General features: G+C 44.0%; 2 protein-coding genes across 2 annotated transcripts in view; both read left to right on the forward strand.

Annotated features, from left to right (window-relative positions):
* Positions 1-4,719, forward strand: part of mapk4 (mitogen-activated protein kinase 4) — a 39,516-nt gene extending 34,797 nt beyond the window's left edge. Inside the window, exon 8 of the mRNA XM_063194565.1 lies at positions 1,539-4,719. Coding sequence (XP_063050635.1) covers positions 1,539-2,688 — 1,150 coding nt within the window. The 3' untranslated portion in view covers positions 2,689-4,719. The remainder of the gene's footprint in view (positions 1-1,538) is intronic.
* A 2,107-nt stretch (positions 4,720-6,826) lies between these two features.
* The window catches only part of me2 (malic enzyme 2, NAD(+)-dependent, mitochondrial), a 29,077-nt gene continuing 18,778 nt past the window's right edge, over positions 6,827-17,125 (forward strand). The window contains exons 1-4 of the mRNA XM_063195678.1: positions 6,827-6,962; positions 13,004-13,155; positions 15,685-15,818; positions 16,352-16,501. Of these exons, the coding sequence (XP_063051748.1) occupies positions 13,048-13,155; positions 15,685-15,818; positions 16,352-16,501 (392 nt within the window). The 5' untranslated portion in view covers positions 6,827-6,962; positions 13,004-13,047. The remainder of the gene's footprint in view (positions 6,963-13,003; positions 13,156-15,684; positions 15,819-16,351; positions 16,502-17,125) is intronic.

Raw genomic sequence — 17,125 nt, forward strand, 5'->3', positions numbered from 1 at the left:
TCTGCGGCTTTGGGACAACAATGGGCTTTTATTTTTAGTGCACAGAAAGAGAAACAGTTGTAAGGGGGCCAACCCCTATAGGCTTCATAGGGATAAAGTCAAGCTGAGAGAGATAAGGAAAACAGATAGAGCGAGTGAGACAGGTAGAGAGACAGACAAGCAGATGCAGATATAGAGATATGGAAACTCTATTGAATCCCCTGGAGAGAGAGGAAGAGAGAGAGAGAGAAGGGGGTGGAAGAGAGATGGAAACAGCATTAGATCAGCATTAGATACGCTCAGGTGTATCAAGTGCACAGACCTATTAAGGTCAGATTTGTGAGGATGCTTTGCACACAACTCTTTTACCTGAACTTGTTTTTAGTATTGAGATATAACATTGAATGGTGAAGATAGTGTACTTCTGCATTATTCACTTCTTTAGAACACCATGAGGCATAGTATGTACCCCTAAAGACTGCAACAAGTACACAGTAAAAAATGCAGTCTTAAATCAACAATTACACAATCGAAGATAGCATCTTTTATGTTGTATTTGGTCATTAAGTATTTTGTGTGCAGTTAACACAGCATTTTTTTTTTACTGTCGACTTTACTTAGTTAGGAGCTAGCGCATGTCTACAGCTGAAACTTTGGAACAAGTGAGAAACCGAAACTCCCAATGGGCCAGACAGTTGAGACGGTAATGCCCGATAAATTTAGCACCTCACATTAATTCTCCCCCTTAATTACCTCTCCTGGTTAATTCCGTGACAACTCTGACCGAGGGCGTGACCGTGTCCTCGATGTCCTGGCTCTGTGTGACTCTCTCTAAGCATATGGGCATTCATTAGCACTGTGAGCCCAGAGTAAACAGGGGTAGATTATGATTCCACGGGCCCCTGGGCCAGACAAGAAGAACCCCCCCCTCTCAATGGGTGTTGATAGTTGACAAAATGATTCAGGGATTCAGTGCAGATGTGAAAGTTTATGCTGTTGGGGGTTTGGAGGGTTGTCCCCAGAGAAAATGTGAAATTTCAGTTTGAAGTGTGATTTTAACGCAATATGAGAATGGAAGTATAGAGGCTCTGGCTTTAGGGCCCCCTTGACTTGTGGGCCTCTGGGCCTGGGCCCGCTAGGTCCATGCAGTAATCTGTCCCTGAGAATGAACAGAGCAAGACCTTTCAGCAGCGCGGATTAGTAATGCAGCTAAAGAACTCACGTTACAATAAAAGAATTCAAGTCAGACTAGCGGGTTTAGGGCTAGAAAGAAACTAAGACAAGAACAAGAACATACAAAAGAGGAGCGGTGAACAATACATTGAGGGAAAAAAAAAGTTTTGAATGCTGATCTTTGAGTGGTCTTCTGGTGAAGGAAGAAAGAAAGAAAGAAATAAAGTACTTGTGCCTGTACAAAAAAAAGTTCTGAATAGTTGAATGTCATGATCAAGGGTGTACAAAAAACGTGAAGCGTCTTATTTCTTCAAAAAAAACAGACAACCTTTTTTTGGTACTAAACAAACCTCCTCAACTTCTGAACTGTCTTGTGAATTGTGCAGGTCTGACACCAGCCTGTCTTCCGACACCTGCTGGCAGCCTCAGGACCGGTGCGAGTGCATGCAGAGCCTGTCGGAACTGGGAGACGCGGACGAGGAGGAGGTGCGGCGAGACCCGCGCGCCAGTACCTCCTCTCTCCTGGAGGAGGCGCAAGTGGACCCGCGCAAGTACTCCCACAGCAGCTCGGCTGAGCGCTTCCTGGAGGGCTCCCACTCCTCTCTGGATCGCGCCTGCGGAGGAGGAGGTGGTGGTGGGGTGTATGGGGAGCTGGACTGCGGCCGCTCCTGCGACTACAAGGTGGGATCGCCGTCCTATCTGGACAAGATCGCGTGGCGCGAGGGCAAGCCGCAGAACTACTCGGAGCCCAAGCTCATCCTGGATCTCTCGCACTGGAAGCGTAACGGGCGGCCGGGGCCGACGCGCAGGAGAAGCTTTGAGAGAGAGGAGGAAGAGGACGTGAGAGAGGAGGTGTTGGAGCAACAGGAGGAGGAGTTGGTGGATCGGGGGGAGGTGGTGCGACGGGAGGAGGAGGATGAGGACGAGGAGCCGGGGGATTTATTTCAGGAGATCTCCCGCTGGGTGGAGAGCACGCAGTCGCGCCTCCACTCCCCCAGCACGCCTCAGGAAGCCCCTGGCACCCCAAGCTCCCCTCCGCTGCCCCTCTCCCCCACCATGCTCCCCGACAGCAGCCTCGGCCACCTCCGCTTCAGTGACAGCACCTCCACACTGCTGCGCTGCACCCCTGACTTCATGAGGGAGGAGGTCGAGGAGGAGGAGGACGAGGATGATGATAGGACCGGACCTTGTCGCTTCACCTCCTCTCCCCCATCGCTTCTCCCATCCTCCCCCTCGTCTCCCACCCCGGGCCCCTCCTTTACCTACCCGCAGAGGACCGGTGGCGTGCACTCACCTCCTCCTCCTCCTCACCACAACCAGAACACCACCGCGTCTTCCTCGGAGGAGATCCAGGCTCAGTTTGACCTGGATATGTTTATCTCACGGGCGCTGAAGCTCTGCGGACAGAGCGAGGGGTTGAGAGGGGCCGGGGCGGCCGGATCCAAGAGGCCCGGTATCAACGGGGTCGCGGGGCTGTCGGACCACCGGCCGACCTCACCTGGCCCCAAGGAGCCCTGGTCCAGCATGGCACAGTGACGTGACATTGTACGACCGACCGTGATTCATCACGGTGACTCCCATGTGTTGCACACTGTGATGTGTCTCCTATCTGGTCTGCGAGCATTCGCTAAAGCAATGCAGCTGAGACCAAGGGTTGTTGTGGTATGCTGTACAACCACACTGCTTAGCGAGCTCCATCCATAACAGGTGGCTAGTGTGCTGCACTGCTGCAGTTTACATGTACTGTACGGGCATCTTGGCAGCCGCATGCTGGTTCCTTTTCAGGAACATGGGAGGATGATGTCATTGGATAAGTTTGGCCTTTTCCAGCATGTGATTGATGTTGTGCATGACAGCAGGGAAGATGTGCAAAAAATAAATAAATCCCAGTGTGAGTTGCGACAGAGAAAAGATCGTTTTGCCTTTTGGTGCTTCTGTTCAGTAATAAACACAAGGTAGACAAGGATTAAAAAAAAGATTATTTCTAATAATGCCAACAAAACAGTATGATATCTAATGAAGAAGTGGCAGGGGTGTTTCAAAGACTCTTAACTAATTAAGACCTAAGCCCAAAACATTTTACAGAATGACATTGTTAAAGGTAACCGATGTGGAAGCTGATAAATATTCATAGATGCGTTTCCAGGTCTTAACAGAGACAGACTGGGCAGATAAGAGCAGGTTTTAATTATAATGATCAAGGCTTTAAATAATGAATGTATTTAACTTGTTCTGTATATCGGACAGTAGGATTGTAGCAATTGGAATTCATCTCAAAACCCAAGAGGACTGCTTGGCTAACGTATGCTGTTAAAAATCACTATAATGTTACACTGCTAACATTACCGCTGAGCTTCCCTCACTGATGCTGTGTAAATTTGTACAATTACTTTGAAAAGTTTTGTGTTTTCTGCTTTATTGAAAACATTCCTTCCTATTCTGTGTTTTGTTGTTTGTTGTTTGTTTGGCTGTGGTCTATAATTTGGTTTTACTGTAATACGTTTTAAGAGTGTTAATTCATTTGGAGCTTTCACTTTGAGCTCAGAAGCAATATTTACTATGTTTATCGGAAGGCCACAGTGTATGTATATTTTACTGCAAGTAGAAACAAAGATGCTGAAATGCTGCAACCGTCTTTACACATGAATAATGGTAATGACCTTTATTGATTCTCCATACCCGATAGGCTCAAACGACCAAACAGTTTGCCATACCTCACGTTACACATTCATTTGATAAATTGCTTTAATTAAGCTACAGGCTATATAAGTGTGAAATGGCTCCAGCCCTTTCCATATCATTTCCATATACACAAGCTGATGATGAAATACAACAGTATAGGCCTGTCTAGTAGATCATATGGTTTCAGAGGAGCACAGTATCCAAAGCACTGCCAGCCAGTAGCCAACAGCTTTATGGCTGAACACTCTACACTGCAATCTCAGAATCGAGTCACTGCTCATTCGCCATACCACTCCACTCAGCAATAAGATAATTAATAATTATTACAGCAATGTGATCATAGTCATTATAATCATCGATTGCTTTGGTGAATTTATTTTGGTTTTGTTTTGTTTTGGTCCACAAATAAACTGATGTGCCTTTGTGTTTTCTCGTGCTTCCATTCCGATTTCATTTTGAATCTTTGCATGGAATGTTCTGTCATGTTGCTTTAAATCTGACCAACTGTATAGGTGATGATACACAGGGCAACTTTTTTGAGCAATGTTGCCAGAGAGCCTCAAATCCGAAAAAATGTTACGTGCTGCTGATCCACGTTTACTTGTTAAAAGTGGTATTGTGATAAACGTCCCAAACATAAAGTATTGTTATCCAGGAGCATTGCTCAAGACATTGCCCTCTGTATCATAGTCTTATGTTATGATAGGCCTACCGTGTGACATTTGATGGTCCTGTGTATTAATTAACTGATGTGTAATTCCAGTTCTAGCATACATTTGTTGTCCTTTTGGATGTAACATCTTTTGTGGAGGTCATGGTGGCATTTTCTGAGCAATCTCTGTGCAATTTCTACTTTTGCTGACAAATGACAGAATAAAAATTTTGCTGATATTTTTGCGGTTTACTGAACACTGATCTCAGTGTGGTGTGGGAATGGTCATTCATTTTTCTGCTGTTTCAGCACAGTATAACAGTGTTAGAGAGAGAAGTGTGCATAATATAGCGTCTATTGATTCAGTGACTTGGCTAGGTCTAGGCCTACTGTACTAGTGAATCATAGGTCTACACACACACACACACACACACACACACTCTCTCTCTCTCTCTCTCTCTCTCTCTCTCTCTCTCTCTCTCTCTCTCTCTCTCTCACACTCTCTCTCTCTCTCTCTCTCTCTCTCTCTCTCTCTCTCTCTCTCACACACACACACTCTCTCTCTCTCTCTCTCTCTCTCTCTCTCTCTCTCTCTCTCTCTCTCTCACACACACACACACACACACACACACACACACACACACACACACACACACACACACACACACACACACACACACACACACACACACACACACACACACACACACACACACACACTCCAGAAGATACAAGACAAAGGCACAGAGACAGGCACAGCAAGTGAGAGAACGAGTATGAATTAGAAGTTAACCTATACTGTAGAAAGAAATGTCCTTTTACAGTACGTTTACGTCAAGAATTAGATAGCATACAAGACTAATGATTATTTAGTCTTGCCGTACATGTGCACATGAAAGGTTACGTAATATGTAGTAACAAAAGGAATTATGTAGCATACAACACTATAGTCTTCACTTTCACTTTCACAAGGTTAATATACTATTACTATAGTTTTGTGAAATTCCGGGACAAATATATTTATCTTGCTAAAACAAATAATCAAACGAGACCTATGAGGCTCCCGAAGCATTTTTTTTAAAACTATTACTTGAACATTTATAACCCGGTGGCCACTGCAAGAAAATACAATAGACCCAGCGTACATGTATCCTGTCCATCATACATACGCATACAGGTATTGCAACTGTATTGGTGAATAAGAACACACCAATTTCCGAAAGACAAATAATCAACATGTTTCACTTTTGTCAAAGGTGCAGAAACACAGGTCTTCTCTTCTTACTGAAGGACAGGCCACTAGACCTATAGGCTGCTGATGATGGGCGCTGTGAAGTTTGGCGGCCCCACCCCCACATCCTCAGCAGGGCTGGACTGATCATCTGGTATACATTGCATTTTTCTGGGGGGGGCGACAGTGTCCAGGGGACCTATATTGTATTTTTAATTATTTATTGGGATTGGCTCTCATTTGGAGGGGTCCATCTTCAATATAGACAGTGAAGTGGACTGAGTCAAGCAAGATATAGTACAAAAATGGTTTGTGTGTGTGTGTGTGTGTGTGTGTGTGTGTGTGTGTGTGTGTGTGTGTGTGTGTGTGTGTGTGTGTGTGTGTGTGTGTGTGTGTGTGTGTGTGTGTGTGTGTGTGTGTGTGTGTGTGTGTGTGTGTGTGTGTGTGTGTGTGTGTTTGTTGGGGCCACAACCCAGCCCTGGTGGACCTATGAAGCCTGTACTTTACATATATTTGTGTAGACTAGTTTTCTCCATATCTAGGCCTGGTTGTGTGGTAGACATATTAAGTGGCAGGTGGGACGTTTACTTTGCCTCCTTCCCAGCCTGCTCGCCTGAGCTGAAATGCTTACAGTAATGTGTCATTCATGGTAGGCTACAGCGCCCATTGTAGAGAAATAGCTCCATCTATTGGTTTAAACGTTGAAATACAAGCTTTCGGAGAATGGTCTATGCCCCCGCTTGATTTAATAAAATAATTACTTTGGGTGAAAGATGGACCTACTAGATCGGCCATTGGAACATGTTAACTTTTGTGAAACTATTTCTATGAGGCACCATTCACTACACCATTTGTTAGGCTACATGAACCACAGTAAGCCTGTAAGAAGCAGAACCTGTTTTGCATCTATTTGTAAATCCTCTATTACCTAAGTAATGAATGCAATTGGTGATCACTGATATGTATTTTTTGTAATTTAAGACAGTCAAGTGGTCTTACATGCAAGATGTGACCATTGCATTAGTTGGGGCCACCCCGTGTGTGATGACATTCAGAGGCTCGTCTGTGATTGGTCCAGCTCGCAGCCTCTTTTCAACAGAAGCCTTTGCTGTGCCGCCTGGTGTAGTATTCATTCGAGATCACCAGTTTGACAGCCTCCTTGTCACGGGCTGGTAGTGCGCGTGAATACCATGTCCCGAAGCCGCAACTGCAAGGAATAAAAAACAGATACCCCTTTATTAAAAGGTAAGTACAACGTAGATCTTAGTAGAATAACGTACAGACAAGGAAGTGCTTATAACGTGTTTACTAACGTTAGACGGTGGTGAACAAGCTAGCTACCATACCGTGTCTAGCTTATGCACATTGTAGTCGGCAAGGCTGACAGCAATGTAGCCGGTTGGCTAACCGGCTAGCTAGGGTTATGGAGATGTAGTGCAAATAATTAGTATGGGTTGGTCCTATCCTGTGTTTTGTCTTCGTATCACTGACGATTTCCATTTTCATTACCAAGCCACAGGTTTAAGTGTCACCCTATTCGTCCAGTGATTTTGTTTCCCTTCCTACACCACCCGCGCAACAGCAATTTTGACGGCGATTTGACATTGCTTGTTTCCTGTCATCTTGGGTTCTGGGCATCAGCTTCACATCTTCATTCTTGGACCTGTGAAAAAAAATCACTGTTCTTGTTTTGATAATTTCACTTACTTAAACTTCCCTGGAAAGTCTACCTCCAAGAGTGATAAATACCAGCGTGTGGTCAAGATATATATTTTTGCAGGTTTCCCAAAATAGAAATGTGCCAAGTTGTTGGAATGGCAAGCTAAATGTCAGGGTAGGGGGTACACGCTTCTGACGGGAATAGACTATTTGACAGGCTGTTTTTTGTAGTGCTTGAAATTCTCAGCTCAGCTTCTGAGTGGAGATGGCATTGTCCTCTTGGCCCACATCTAAGGAACTGTGTGAAATTCTTTTGAAAGTGAAGTGCTATCCTCCACTTCCTCTATTGCCCTGTGAGCTGTAAAAGTGTTGGCACTGGCAGCGCCCAGGCCTGTGCCACAGAAAGTGCACTTTGTCTCCTTGGCAGTTTTACAGAGTTCACAAGAGCAACTTGTATTAAGCCAAATGGGAGTGTAACGCTTCAGGTTCAGATTCAGAATGGTATGGCAAAAGGAGTGGCTTAAGCTCACATAAAGACATTGTTGTTGTAAGTCATTCCTTTGTATGTAGCCCCTTAACACACTGAAAAAAAATGTAACTACCATAGTGCTACACTACTGTGACAGTCACAGTGCACAGAGCCTTTAGTTATGCATTACGACTTGGTCATTGCCACTTTCAGCTTTTTTTTTTTTAACTGGGGCTGCTGTGTCATACTGGGATAAGAGAGAGTTTATTCAGCAGTGCTGCCCATACTTTGAATACCACACTGCAGAAAACTGTTCTCAGTTCTCTCCAGCAGTTGACATGCAATTTAAAGGGTGTAACTTACCCTGTTGCTTAAATACCTAACATGGTGAAACACCAAGTTGGTTAAAATTGTTCCTGCATGTCATATGGGTGTTGCATTCCTGTACACACACTGCACAATTAGCCACCGCTGAATTCTATTGAGTAATCAACAGGTTAATATCAAACTATCAGTAGTAAGCATACACAGTGTTTGATTTGTGTACTGTGTTTACAAAGTAGCTTTGTCACATTTGTTCAGTCAAAATAAACACATTATTTAATGTTGTTCAGTTAAATAGGAGTCTAATCTTTGCCACAAAAGACAGCACAGCCCAGTTGTAAACTACTGTAGTCTGTACCCCCTTTGAATCAGGGGGTAGCGGATTTGAATCATCATTAAAAAATATCATACATGACTGAAGTGCCTTTGAACAACGCACCTATCCTTACATTTCTCCAGGAACTGTGACCAATACTTTGTGCCAAACTTTTGGTTAAAACGTAATGTAATGTAATGCCGTGTACACCTGTTGCCTTACACTGTAGGTGTGATATCAGCCCATCTAATCAAGGTTACTGCCAGATGACTGTCAACGGTAAACAGCTATGCAGATTGCAGAGGCAAAAGGGAAGCCAATGATCTCAAAGACAATAGATGCGTTTACACAGGCACTTTTAATCCGATTAATTGTGTTAACCGATTAATATGCATTAAACTGATTAGGTGGTGAGGAAATGAGGAAAAGGCCCATGTGAACAGTGTGTACTATTACAGTTCTAGTAGTCACTCACTATCACAGTTTGCAGCAAAAAGTACCCATGTAAACGCGGCTATTGTCGATGTGACTGAACCCTATCTTAATTATAGACAGTGTGCTCATTGTGTCTGAAGGACTGCCATGTTGTTAACACAGGACTATTTTTCCATTGTACTGTATGTGCTGGATACGCAGCCTATGGTGTGTAAAGCCTCTTCTTAGCAGTCATTAATAATGAAGACGAAGGTAGTTCATATGCCACAGCTATCTAGGAATATCCTCGTGCAACCTTTGCATGAATACTTGGCACCCCCTCGGTAGGCGATTGATGACACAGCTGGTGTGAGGACACAAGAGAGACAACCTCTGGCATTCATGCCACTTGCACAGACAGGACTGGCAGTGTAGTGGCAGTATAGTGTTGGCACTAGGCTACCTTCTGTTGAATACTGTCTAGACAGGGCTATATGTCGGGAGTGTCAACAGCAGTCTTTCAACTGTCAAGCCTACTACTCAATAACTGGGAGTATAAGCTTAGTGTGTAGTGGTGGTGGTGTAGTGTTTGTATTAGGCTCCCCTCTCTTGATATTGTCTAGACAAGACTATTTGATGGGAGTGTCAACCGCACTGTATCATATGCTTTAATTCAAGCCGGCAACAACCTGACTCTTCAATGGTTTCTGTTGATACGGGGTAGTTTAGTCTAGACTCTGGACTATATATTGGGAGTGTCAACACTGTATTATATTCATTGCATCATTATATACTTCGATGCAACTGTCAAGCACTGTGGGACTTTGCTGACTGCATCGCAGTGTATGTGGGATTCTGTCACCAACAGCGTTACTACTTACAGCCATGTCTTAATCCTTTGCAACAGAATCTTCCTTGTTGCGTTTAAACTAAAGCAATCAGTGTGTTGTTGTCGGTATTAAGCTTAGGCTACGGTGCTGGTGATTACTGTGGAGTCCAGCAGTAGAGTCCGAGGCTAACAATTTCTAGTATTAAGCTCTAGCCAGCTGAGACAGGAATTTAGACAATTATTCTCCAGTCTGTCCTGTCCAGTGAAAGGGCAACCTCGGTGCATATCCTGTTTTGCCCTGTCTCTGCCGTTGTCCAGTGTCCAGTGTCCGTTGTGTCGCAGCAGGGCAGTACAGTAGTTGGCACCTGACACACAGGCTGCTCAGCTGAAAATAACATCTCTTATCACTAGCTGAATAAATAATAGGATGCCAGAGTCACATCGACAGTCTCATGGCTGGATTAACTCATTTGTTCAAGCCAAGGTCTATCGGTTTTGAGTGTTTGTTGTCATTGCAGAGGACTGTATTAGCCACGGTTGATAATTCTTTTTTTTTTAAACTCTTAAAAAAAAATATATATATATATATATATATATATATATATATATATATTTTTTTTTTATGATGCTTTTCTTTTTTCATGTGGATTGATCCTCAATATCCAAGAGCGTCCAACATACTGATAAAGGATACTTGACCTGCTACCATCCATTCTTTTTGTGAAGTGTATTGACATTTGATTTTTATTGAAGTCATCAAATGCAAGTATGTTGGTTTAGCAACGGGTGATCCAAAATAGACTGATGCAGGACTATGACGCATCAACAGGTCATAGGGTACAACTTTAATTTCGTCTGTTGCCTCAAAGCTTTCTTGAAAAAGCGGATTAAACCAATCAAAAACATTCTATTTTAGACCCCCTTCCCTTTTTTTTCCGAGTCAGATCTGCAAATAAACTGCTTTTCAATCCTGATTACAATCTGCCTGTTCTGCTCTGCCCTGTTCTCATCAGAAGGGTTAATCCCTGAGGAAGACTGCCCTGCTATGATGAGAAAGATAGTCGGCTATGAACTGTCAACTGTGTCCAGGACTCCTGTGGAGATGAGAGGTGCAATATCTCAATGGTACCTTCCTGGATAGAATAAAGATTAAAAAAAAAGTACACCCCCATTATGATACTGTAGTCTCATTACCAATGCAGCCACATATAGGCTGCAGTCATGGGTCTACCCCATCGAGATTTTTTCCCCCTGAGGACCAGCGTGTCATAGGGTCAAGATATGAGGGAGGGGAGGAGACGGGATTGCCTACTAGACTCTCTGATGTCACCATCTATCACCCCTTGGCCCCTACTTGGGCCGTCCTCTCAATATCTCAATATCTGTAAGTGTTTGGATAAAAGCGTCAGCTTAATAATATAATAATATAATGTAAATATAATGTAAAAAGATTGCGTAGGCTCCCATGTCTTTTTTGGAGAGTTTTTCCTCAGTGCATAATACCAAAACATTAATGCAGGAAGGAGTCGCACACAAGAGCAGGATGCAATACAGGACAAAACTGTATTGAAAAAGACAAAAACAAGCTTAAAGATAAAAGCTTAAGACAAAAGGGGGATACAAAACGTGTCCGGACTATTAGCCCATTATCAGTGTTACCAACTTGAAAGGAATGTGCGCTTTTATAGGAAATGTGATGGGACCCCATCCCCTGCCATAACCAAAATAAATAGCTTGTATACATTTTGTAAAGCAAGTTAATAAATTGCACTCTCACAGTACACAATTGTTATCTTTTCAGGGAACATACTGTAAGTTAGCCCTAGTCAAGGAAGATGGGAGATGTCTGGTGTCAAGGAGGCTGCCATAACTAGCCTATGAAAGTGCTGGAGGAAACATGTACTGCGCTGCGCTATTCTTTAAAGAGGAGGGATTGGGATGGGGGTTGGGGTTGGGGGAGGGTCGGTGTCATAATTCTGTTAGTTCAATAAGCAGAGAGTGGTGTTGTGTAGCGTGGGGCACCCACGTGAATACTGATGAATGAACGGGAGTGTGTGTAGCTGAGGCCCTCTAGGCTCCAACAACTAGCCTGTCCTCCTTGGTCATCACTATTCATTCACATTGTGTGTGTGTGTGTGTGTGTGTGTGTGTGTGTGTGTGTGTGTGTGTGTGTGTGTGTGTGTGTGTGTGTGTGTGTGTGTGTGTGTGTGTGTGTGTGTGTGTGTGTGCGCGCGCTAGATATATAGAGACTGAGAGAGAAAGAAAGCAAGGGAGGGAGAGAGCACACGTGTGATCATGCAGTATGTTCACAGATGCACATGCATTTCTGTTTTTTTTTTTAATTGTAGCTGCATATTAGTTGCATATACGTACATTCACCATGCTGTCTAATCATCTTTGTGTCACTGTTCAGATTGACACAGATGCTATATGCTAATTAGCTGAGTGTAAGGCTGGAGAGCTTGGTGTCATTTTTGCCTTGAGCTGACTGGCTGCTCCTCACACACAAACTCCTGGCCAGTCTCATTCACTGAATGAGCAAGCATGCCATTTCTCACTGCTATTCAGTGTGTGTGTGTGTGTGTGTGTGTGTGTGTGTGTGTGTGTGTGTGTGTGTGTGTGTGTGTGTGTGTGTGTGAGAGAGAGTAAATTATGTGTCTATGTTTGCAGATGTCTGAGCTTTGTGTGATGCTGCTTTGAACTCACATGATGTTCTCCTTCTCATCCCACATGAACTTTGCAGTGTTAATTTAACATGGTGTGATACTCATGGTTTGGACCTACATTCAAAGTGTTGAATTAACACTGGAAAGTCTAGTGTGTGCAGAACGCTGTTGACACTACTACTGCTGATTCTTGACTTCTGAAGTGTGTTTATTTATAGTTGATTTTTATTATCAAACCCAAGTAGGCTGGTTGAGGATGATCTGAAGCAGACTGGTGCATTGTTCTGATATTGCTGATTCCTGACTACTCACAACTCCTCTGCTCCCACAGAACTCATGAAATAATAGGCCATCAGAGTCACTATGATGTCTATTGCCTGTTGACTACTCACCACTGCTTATTCTTGACTATTTTATTATTAGTTTATTGAATATTAGCTCACTGCTCCTCTCCTTTCCTCTCCTCTCCTTTCCTCTCCTCTCCTCTCCTCTCCTCTCCTCACCTCACCTCACCTCACCTCACCTCACCTCACCTCACCTCACCTCACCTCACCTCACCTCACCTCACCTCACCTCACCTCACCTCACCTCTCCTCTCCTCTCCTCTAGATTCCCCTGACTAGGACCATCATCATCAAGCAGCAGCAGCAGCCATGCTGTCCCGACTCAGATCCACCGTGCGGCCTTGCGTCACCGCCTACCGATGGGTCCACACCAAGGAGAAGGGCAAGCCCCTCATGCTCAACCCCCGCACAAACAAGGTAGGCAGGTCAAGATGAGAAGGGACATCCGTGGCCTGATGGTTAGAGAGTTGGTAATTTAACCGGAAGGCTCCACACCACAACCTGAATAGAATGGAATAGAATAGAACAGGGAGGTGTTTCTCGAAAGCATAGTTTTTAGCCAGTTAGCAACTTGGATAGTTGTCAGTGGGAAATTGCATTGAAAGCAACAAAGGAGGTAATATAGTCAGCAACTATGGCTTTGAGAAATGCACCCCTGAACCGATAGATCGGAGTGGTAAGCCCTTTTTCTGTGATACTACACATTGCAAATGGTGCAGTTTCAACTGGCCAGCGTCATCTGCATTCTAAAAGCAGTCTCGTCTCAGCCCCAAAGGCCATTAGAGCCTCGACTCGATACAAATGGGATCTAAATGGGAGCAAAATCTTATAAACATTCATCTCTTTCCTCTCCACTGTGAGTGTGGTTGCACCAAAATATTGTACTGGACTGAGTTGTTCCCTCAGTATCGATAGTTCCAGCATGCTATTATATTATCATCATTATTGTAGCTCGATAAACCAGACTAAATGTGAGATTAGATATGTAATTTAGTCTGGCACGGATGAGTGACACATCGGAAGATTGTTGATGGAAACAACCTGTTGTTTCTCAAACTGTTTCTGTGCTTGTTGGCCAACGCTTTGTCGCCACTCCCTCAAAACCCGGTCCGCTTTGCCTCCAAAGATTCAAAACAAATCAAAACAAGTGTCCTGCGCTGTGGTCTGCCAGATTCAGGGCATTGGGACATTGTCCGAGGCTAGACCCCCTCGCAGGCAAAAATAATTTTGGCCGCTGGTGGGTGGGGCTAGTTTACTAGGCTATCATTATTGATGCTTTTTCGCCAAAACTTGTCTTTATGGGGGAAACTGTTAATAAATACAGTTAAACTATTGATAAATATCTTATGTATGTGTGTTAAGTTAGCAATACATATTTGCACGCTGACTAAGTTTGTTATAGCTATGGTATAATAGTTGCACTGAAAAGCAACAAAGCTGTGGATCCCCCATTCCTGTGGCACATTTTGTACCCCGACCGGCAGCTGCGTGCATCCTGAAAGTATTCTGGTCTGCCTGGCCGCCTGGAAAACATTATGGCGGTGACTCAGCAGAAAGTGGGGTGCACTGCACGTGCGCACGGCACACATACTGAGGTACGGAACCCCAAATCACATTAGAGAGACTAGACTTTTCCCCTCTCTGTGTTCAGTGACGAACAAATATCACACTATAAGTCATTGACTTCCATATGCAGTATATCTGCACTGCCCCCTCGACTCCAGACATTGACATTTTTGTCTGAATGAAAGATGAATTCAGTATTTTACGACCGTCAAACGCAATCTCTATAAACCATGGAAATCTGTGTTGGGAATTCCTATGTTGTCTTGCACGTCCGAGTACAAGCTGCTCACTTGGCGATAGCCAGGCTAATAAAGGGTGTTTTTTGAGGGGAGTTTGCATACACTGTATTCCTGCAGTAGAGATACAAACTCCCATGACCAACACTTCAACCTCAATATTTACAGTACACGTTTTTGTGGCTAGTATGAACGTGATGTCACTGTGACAACCTTTGCCAATTGACCAGTCACATCCTTGGCTCTGGTTTCTCTCTCGTGCATGCCAAAATAAACCCATTCCTCTCCGTGTCTCTTTGGCGGTCCCAAGGCGTCATTTTTAAGCCACGTGCTGCTTGCTTGCTGGTATAGACCCTTGATGTGAAGGGGTGTCTCTCTCCGGGCTCTCCTTATTGGCCTCAAGATCATATGGCTCTTTTTACACACGCTGACCACACACACACACATACACACACATGCACGCGCGCACACACACACACACACATACACACACACACCCACACACAGCTGCCCTTCCCCCACCCGCGACATCTTGACCTTTGAGGTTCCTGAAATGGTTTGAAAACATTTCTCATGCAGGCACATGTGGATTTCCTCTTCAGCAAGGGACCTTCAGTGCCAAAACAGCACCATGCTTACTTGAGAATATACATGTAAATATGAATGTGCTATGTTGTCCCATATTGCTGATTACTTTGTTCAGTTAGCATGGATTGGTGGCAGCTTTAGTGTGTGTGTGGTATGCTAGTTCATTGCGTAGTTTGTCAGTAATGTATTGGGGTGTTTGTGACAGGGGTGACTTGAGACAGAATGGATCTCAAAGCACTGTGACATGCTATGTAAGGAACAATCCCTGTGTATGCCCTGAGCATGTCAATAAATTCTAGCATATCAGAACAAAAACACCATTCCTCACGGTCATTAAAATACTGTATTTGGCTGTCATTAACTTGATGAATTACAGCCTTTACAAGCACAATTAGGGTAATAACGCAACTAAGCCGGCATTGGTTGCTGCTTATATGTCAACAGTAGTGCTGCGCATTGGCACCACCCTAACGGTTCAATTAGATTACGATTTTCCTTTCCTTTCCTTTCCTTTCCTTTCCTTTCCTTTCCTTTCCCCCTCTTCCCCCATCCCCAGGGCATGGCCTTCACCCTGGAGGAGCGTCAGATCCTGGGCATCCAGGGCCTGCTGCCCCCTAAGGTCGAGACCCAGGACGTGCAGGCCATGCGCTTCCAGAAGAACCTCAAGAAGATGACCGACCCACTCGAGAAGTAAGACTTGGAAACAGTAACAGTGTCTTCATCTGAATCAGAAGACTGACGCATTGGCTGTATACCGTTATATCATGACCCACTGGAAAAGCAATGTCTTATACATCTGAATTCAAAGGAACACTTTTATGGCTCACTGGAAAAGTACTTAAACTTGGCAGCAATAATATGACCTTGGGCTAGAATGTTTTGACCTGATGTTAGGTTATTATGTCCCAATGGAGAACAGCTGGAAATAACATAATCTTGAGGACAAGTAAGATTGTAGATGGAAATAATAACATGATCTTACAGTGTCTGGATCAGAAGTTAAACTATTGACTGTCAACGATCCACAGGAGAAATAACCATGCAAACACACTGAACGTGACAAGAGAAACAACGGCAACAGAAGTAGTTGACTTTGTATTGAGGAGCTGGCGACAAAAGAAACATAGATAGATAGACAGATAGGCAGCTAGATAGATAGACAGATAGGCAGCTAGATAGGCAGATAGATACTGATCACGTGACCTGTCTGTGTGTGTGTCCAGGTACATCTACCTGATGGGCATTCAGGAGCGTAATGAGCGCCTGTTCTACCGCGTGCTGATGGAGGACATTGAGGCCCTCATGCCCATCGTCTACACCCCCACCGTGGGCCTCGCCTGCACACAGTACGGACATATCTTCAGGAGACCAAAGTGAGTTGACTATTACACCACTGCAAACCTCTTTAACCCATTTTAGCCTGATGCTGCGTATGCGTTATTTGACCTTTGAGCGACATATGCGCTGCATTCAGTCTATTGAGATTTTAGTTTTTTTTTAAATATAAAATGTGGGTATGTAAGAGGTGGATTCCAATGCAAAAGGAGGGTCCTAGCTTTTCAATGCAATTTATTTCATGTTGTATGAGCTTCAGAGACTGAGATATTTAGGTTTTAATAGGCAGAAGGCACCTTTTCCCAAAAATGGCTTCAGCAGGCGTTTTTTTGCAGGGGCCTTGGGCTAAAATGGGTTAATTCACTTTCAGTACTGACACTTAGTAAGTGTAACATAATGGCTTATTATTATGTTTATTATGGGTTGACAACCTTGGCATCATTTGAAAAAAAGGAGTATGCTGGAGTACACTTTTAGGAATAGAATGAATGAACAGAGGACTGGACATCATCGACAATCATATCCCAAAATCCTTAGACAAATGTATCCCAAAATGCACTGTACACATATTATTGGCACATTATCGTACTGTAGCCATCAGTTAAAGAGAGCAAGGAAGCTGTAATGTGCTGCACAGTCCAAGCATTAGCTTTTATGGTTTT

The sequence above is a fragment of the Engraulis encrasicolus genome, chromosome 3, assembly GCF_034702125.1.
Source record: "Engraulis encrasicolus isolate BLACKSEA-1 chromosome 3, IST_EnEncr_1.0, whole genome shotgun sequence".
NCBI classification, from domain to species: domain Eukaryota; kingdom Metazoa; phylum Chordata; class Actinopteri; order Clupeiformes; family Engraulidae; genus Engraulis; species Engraulis encrasicolus.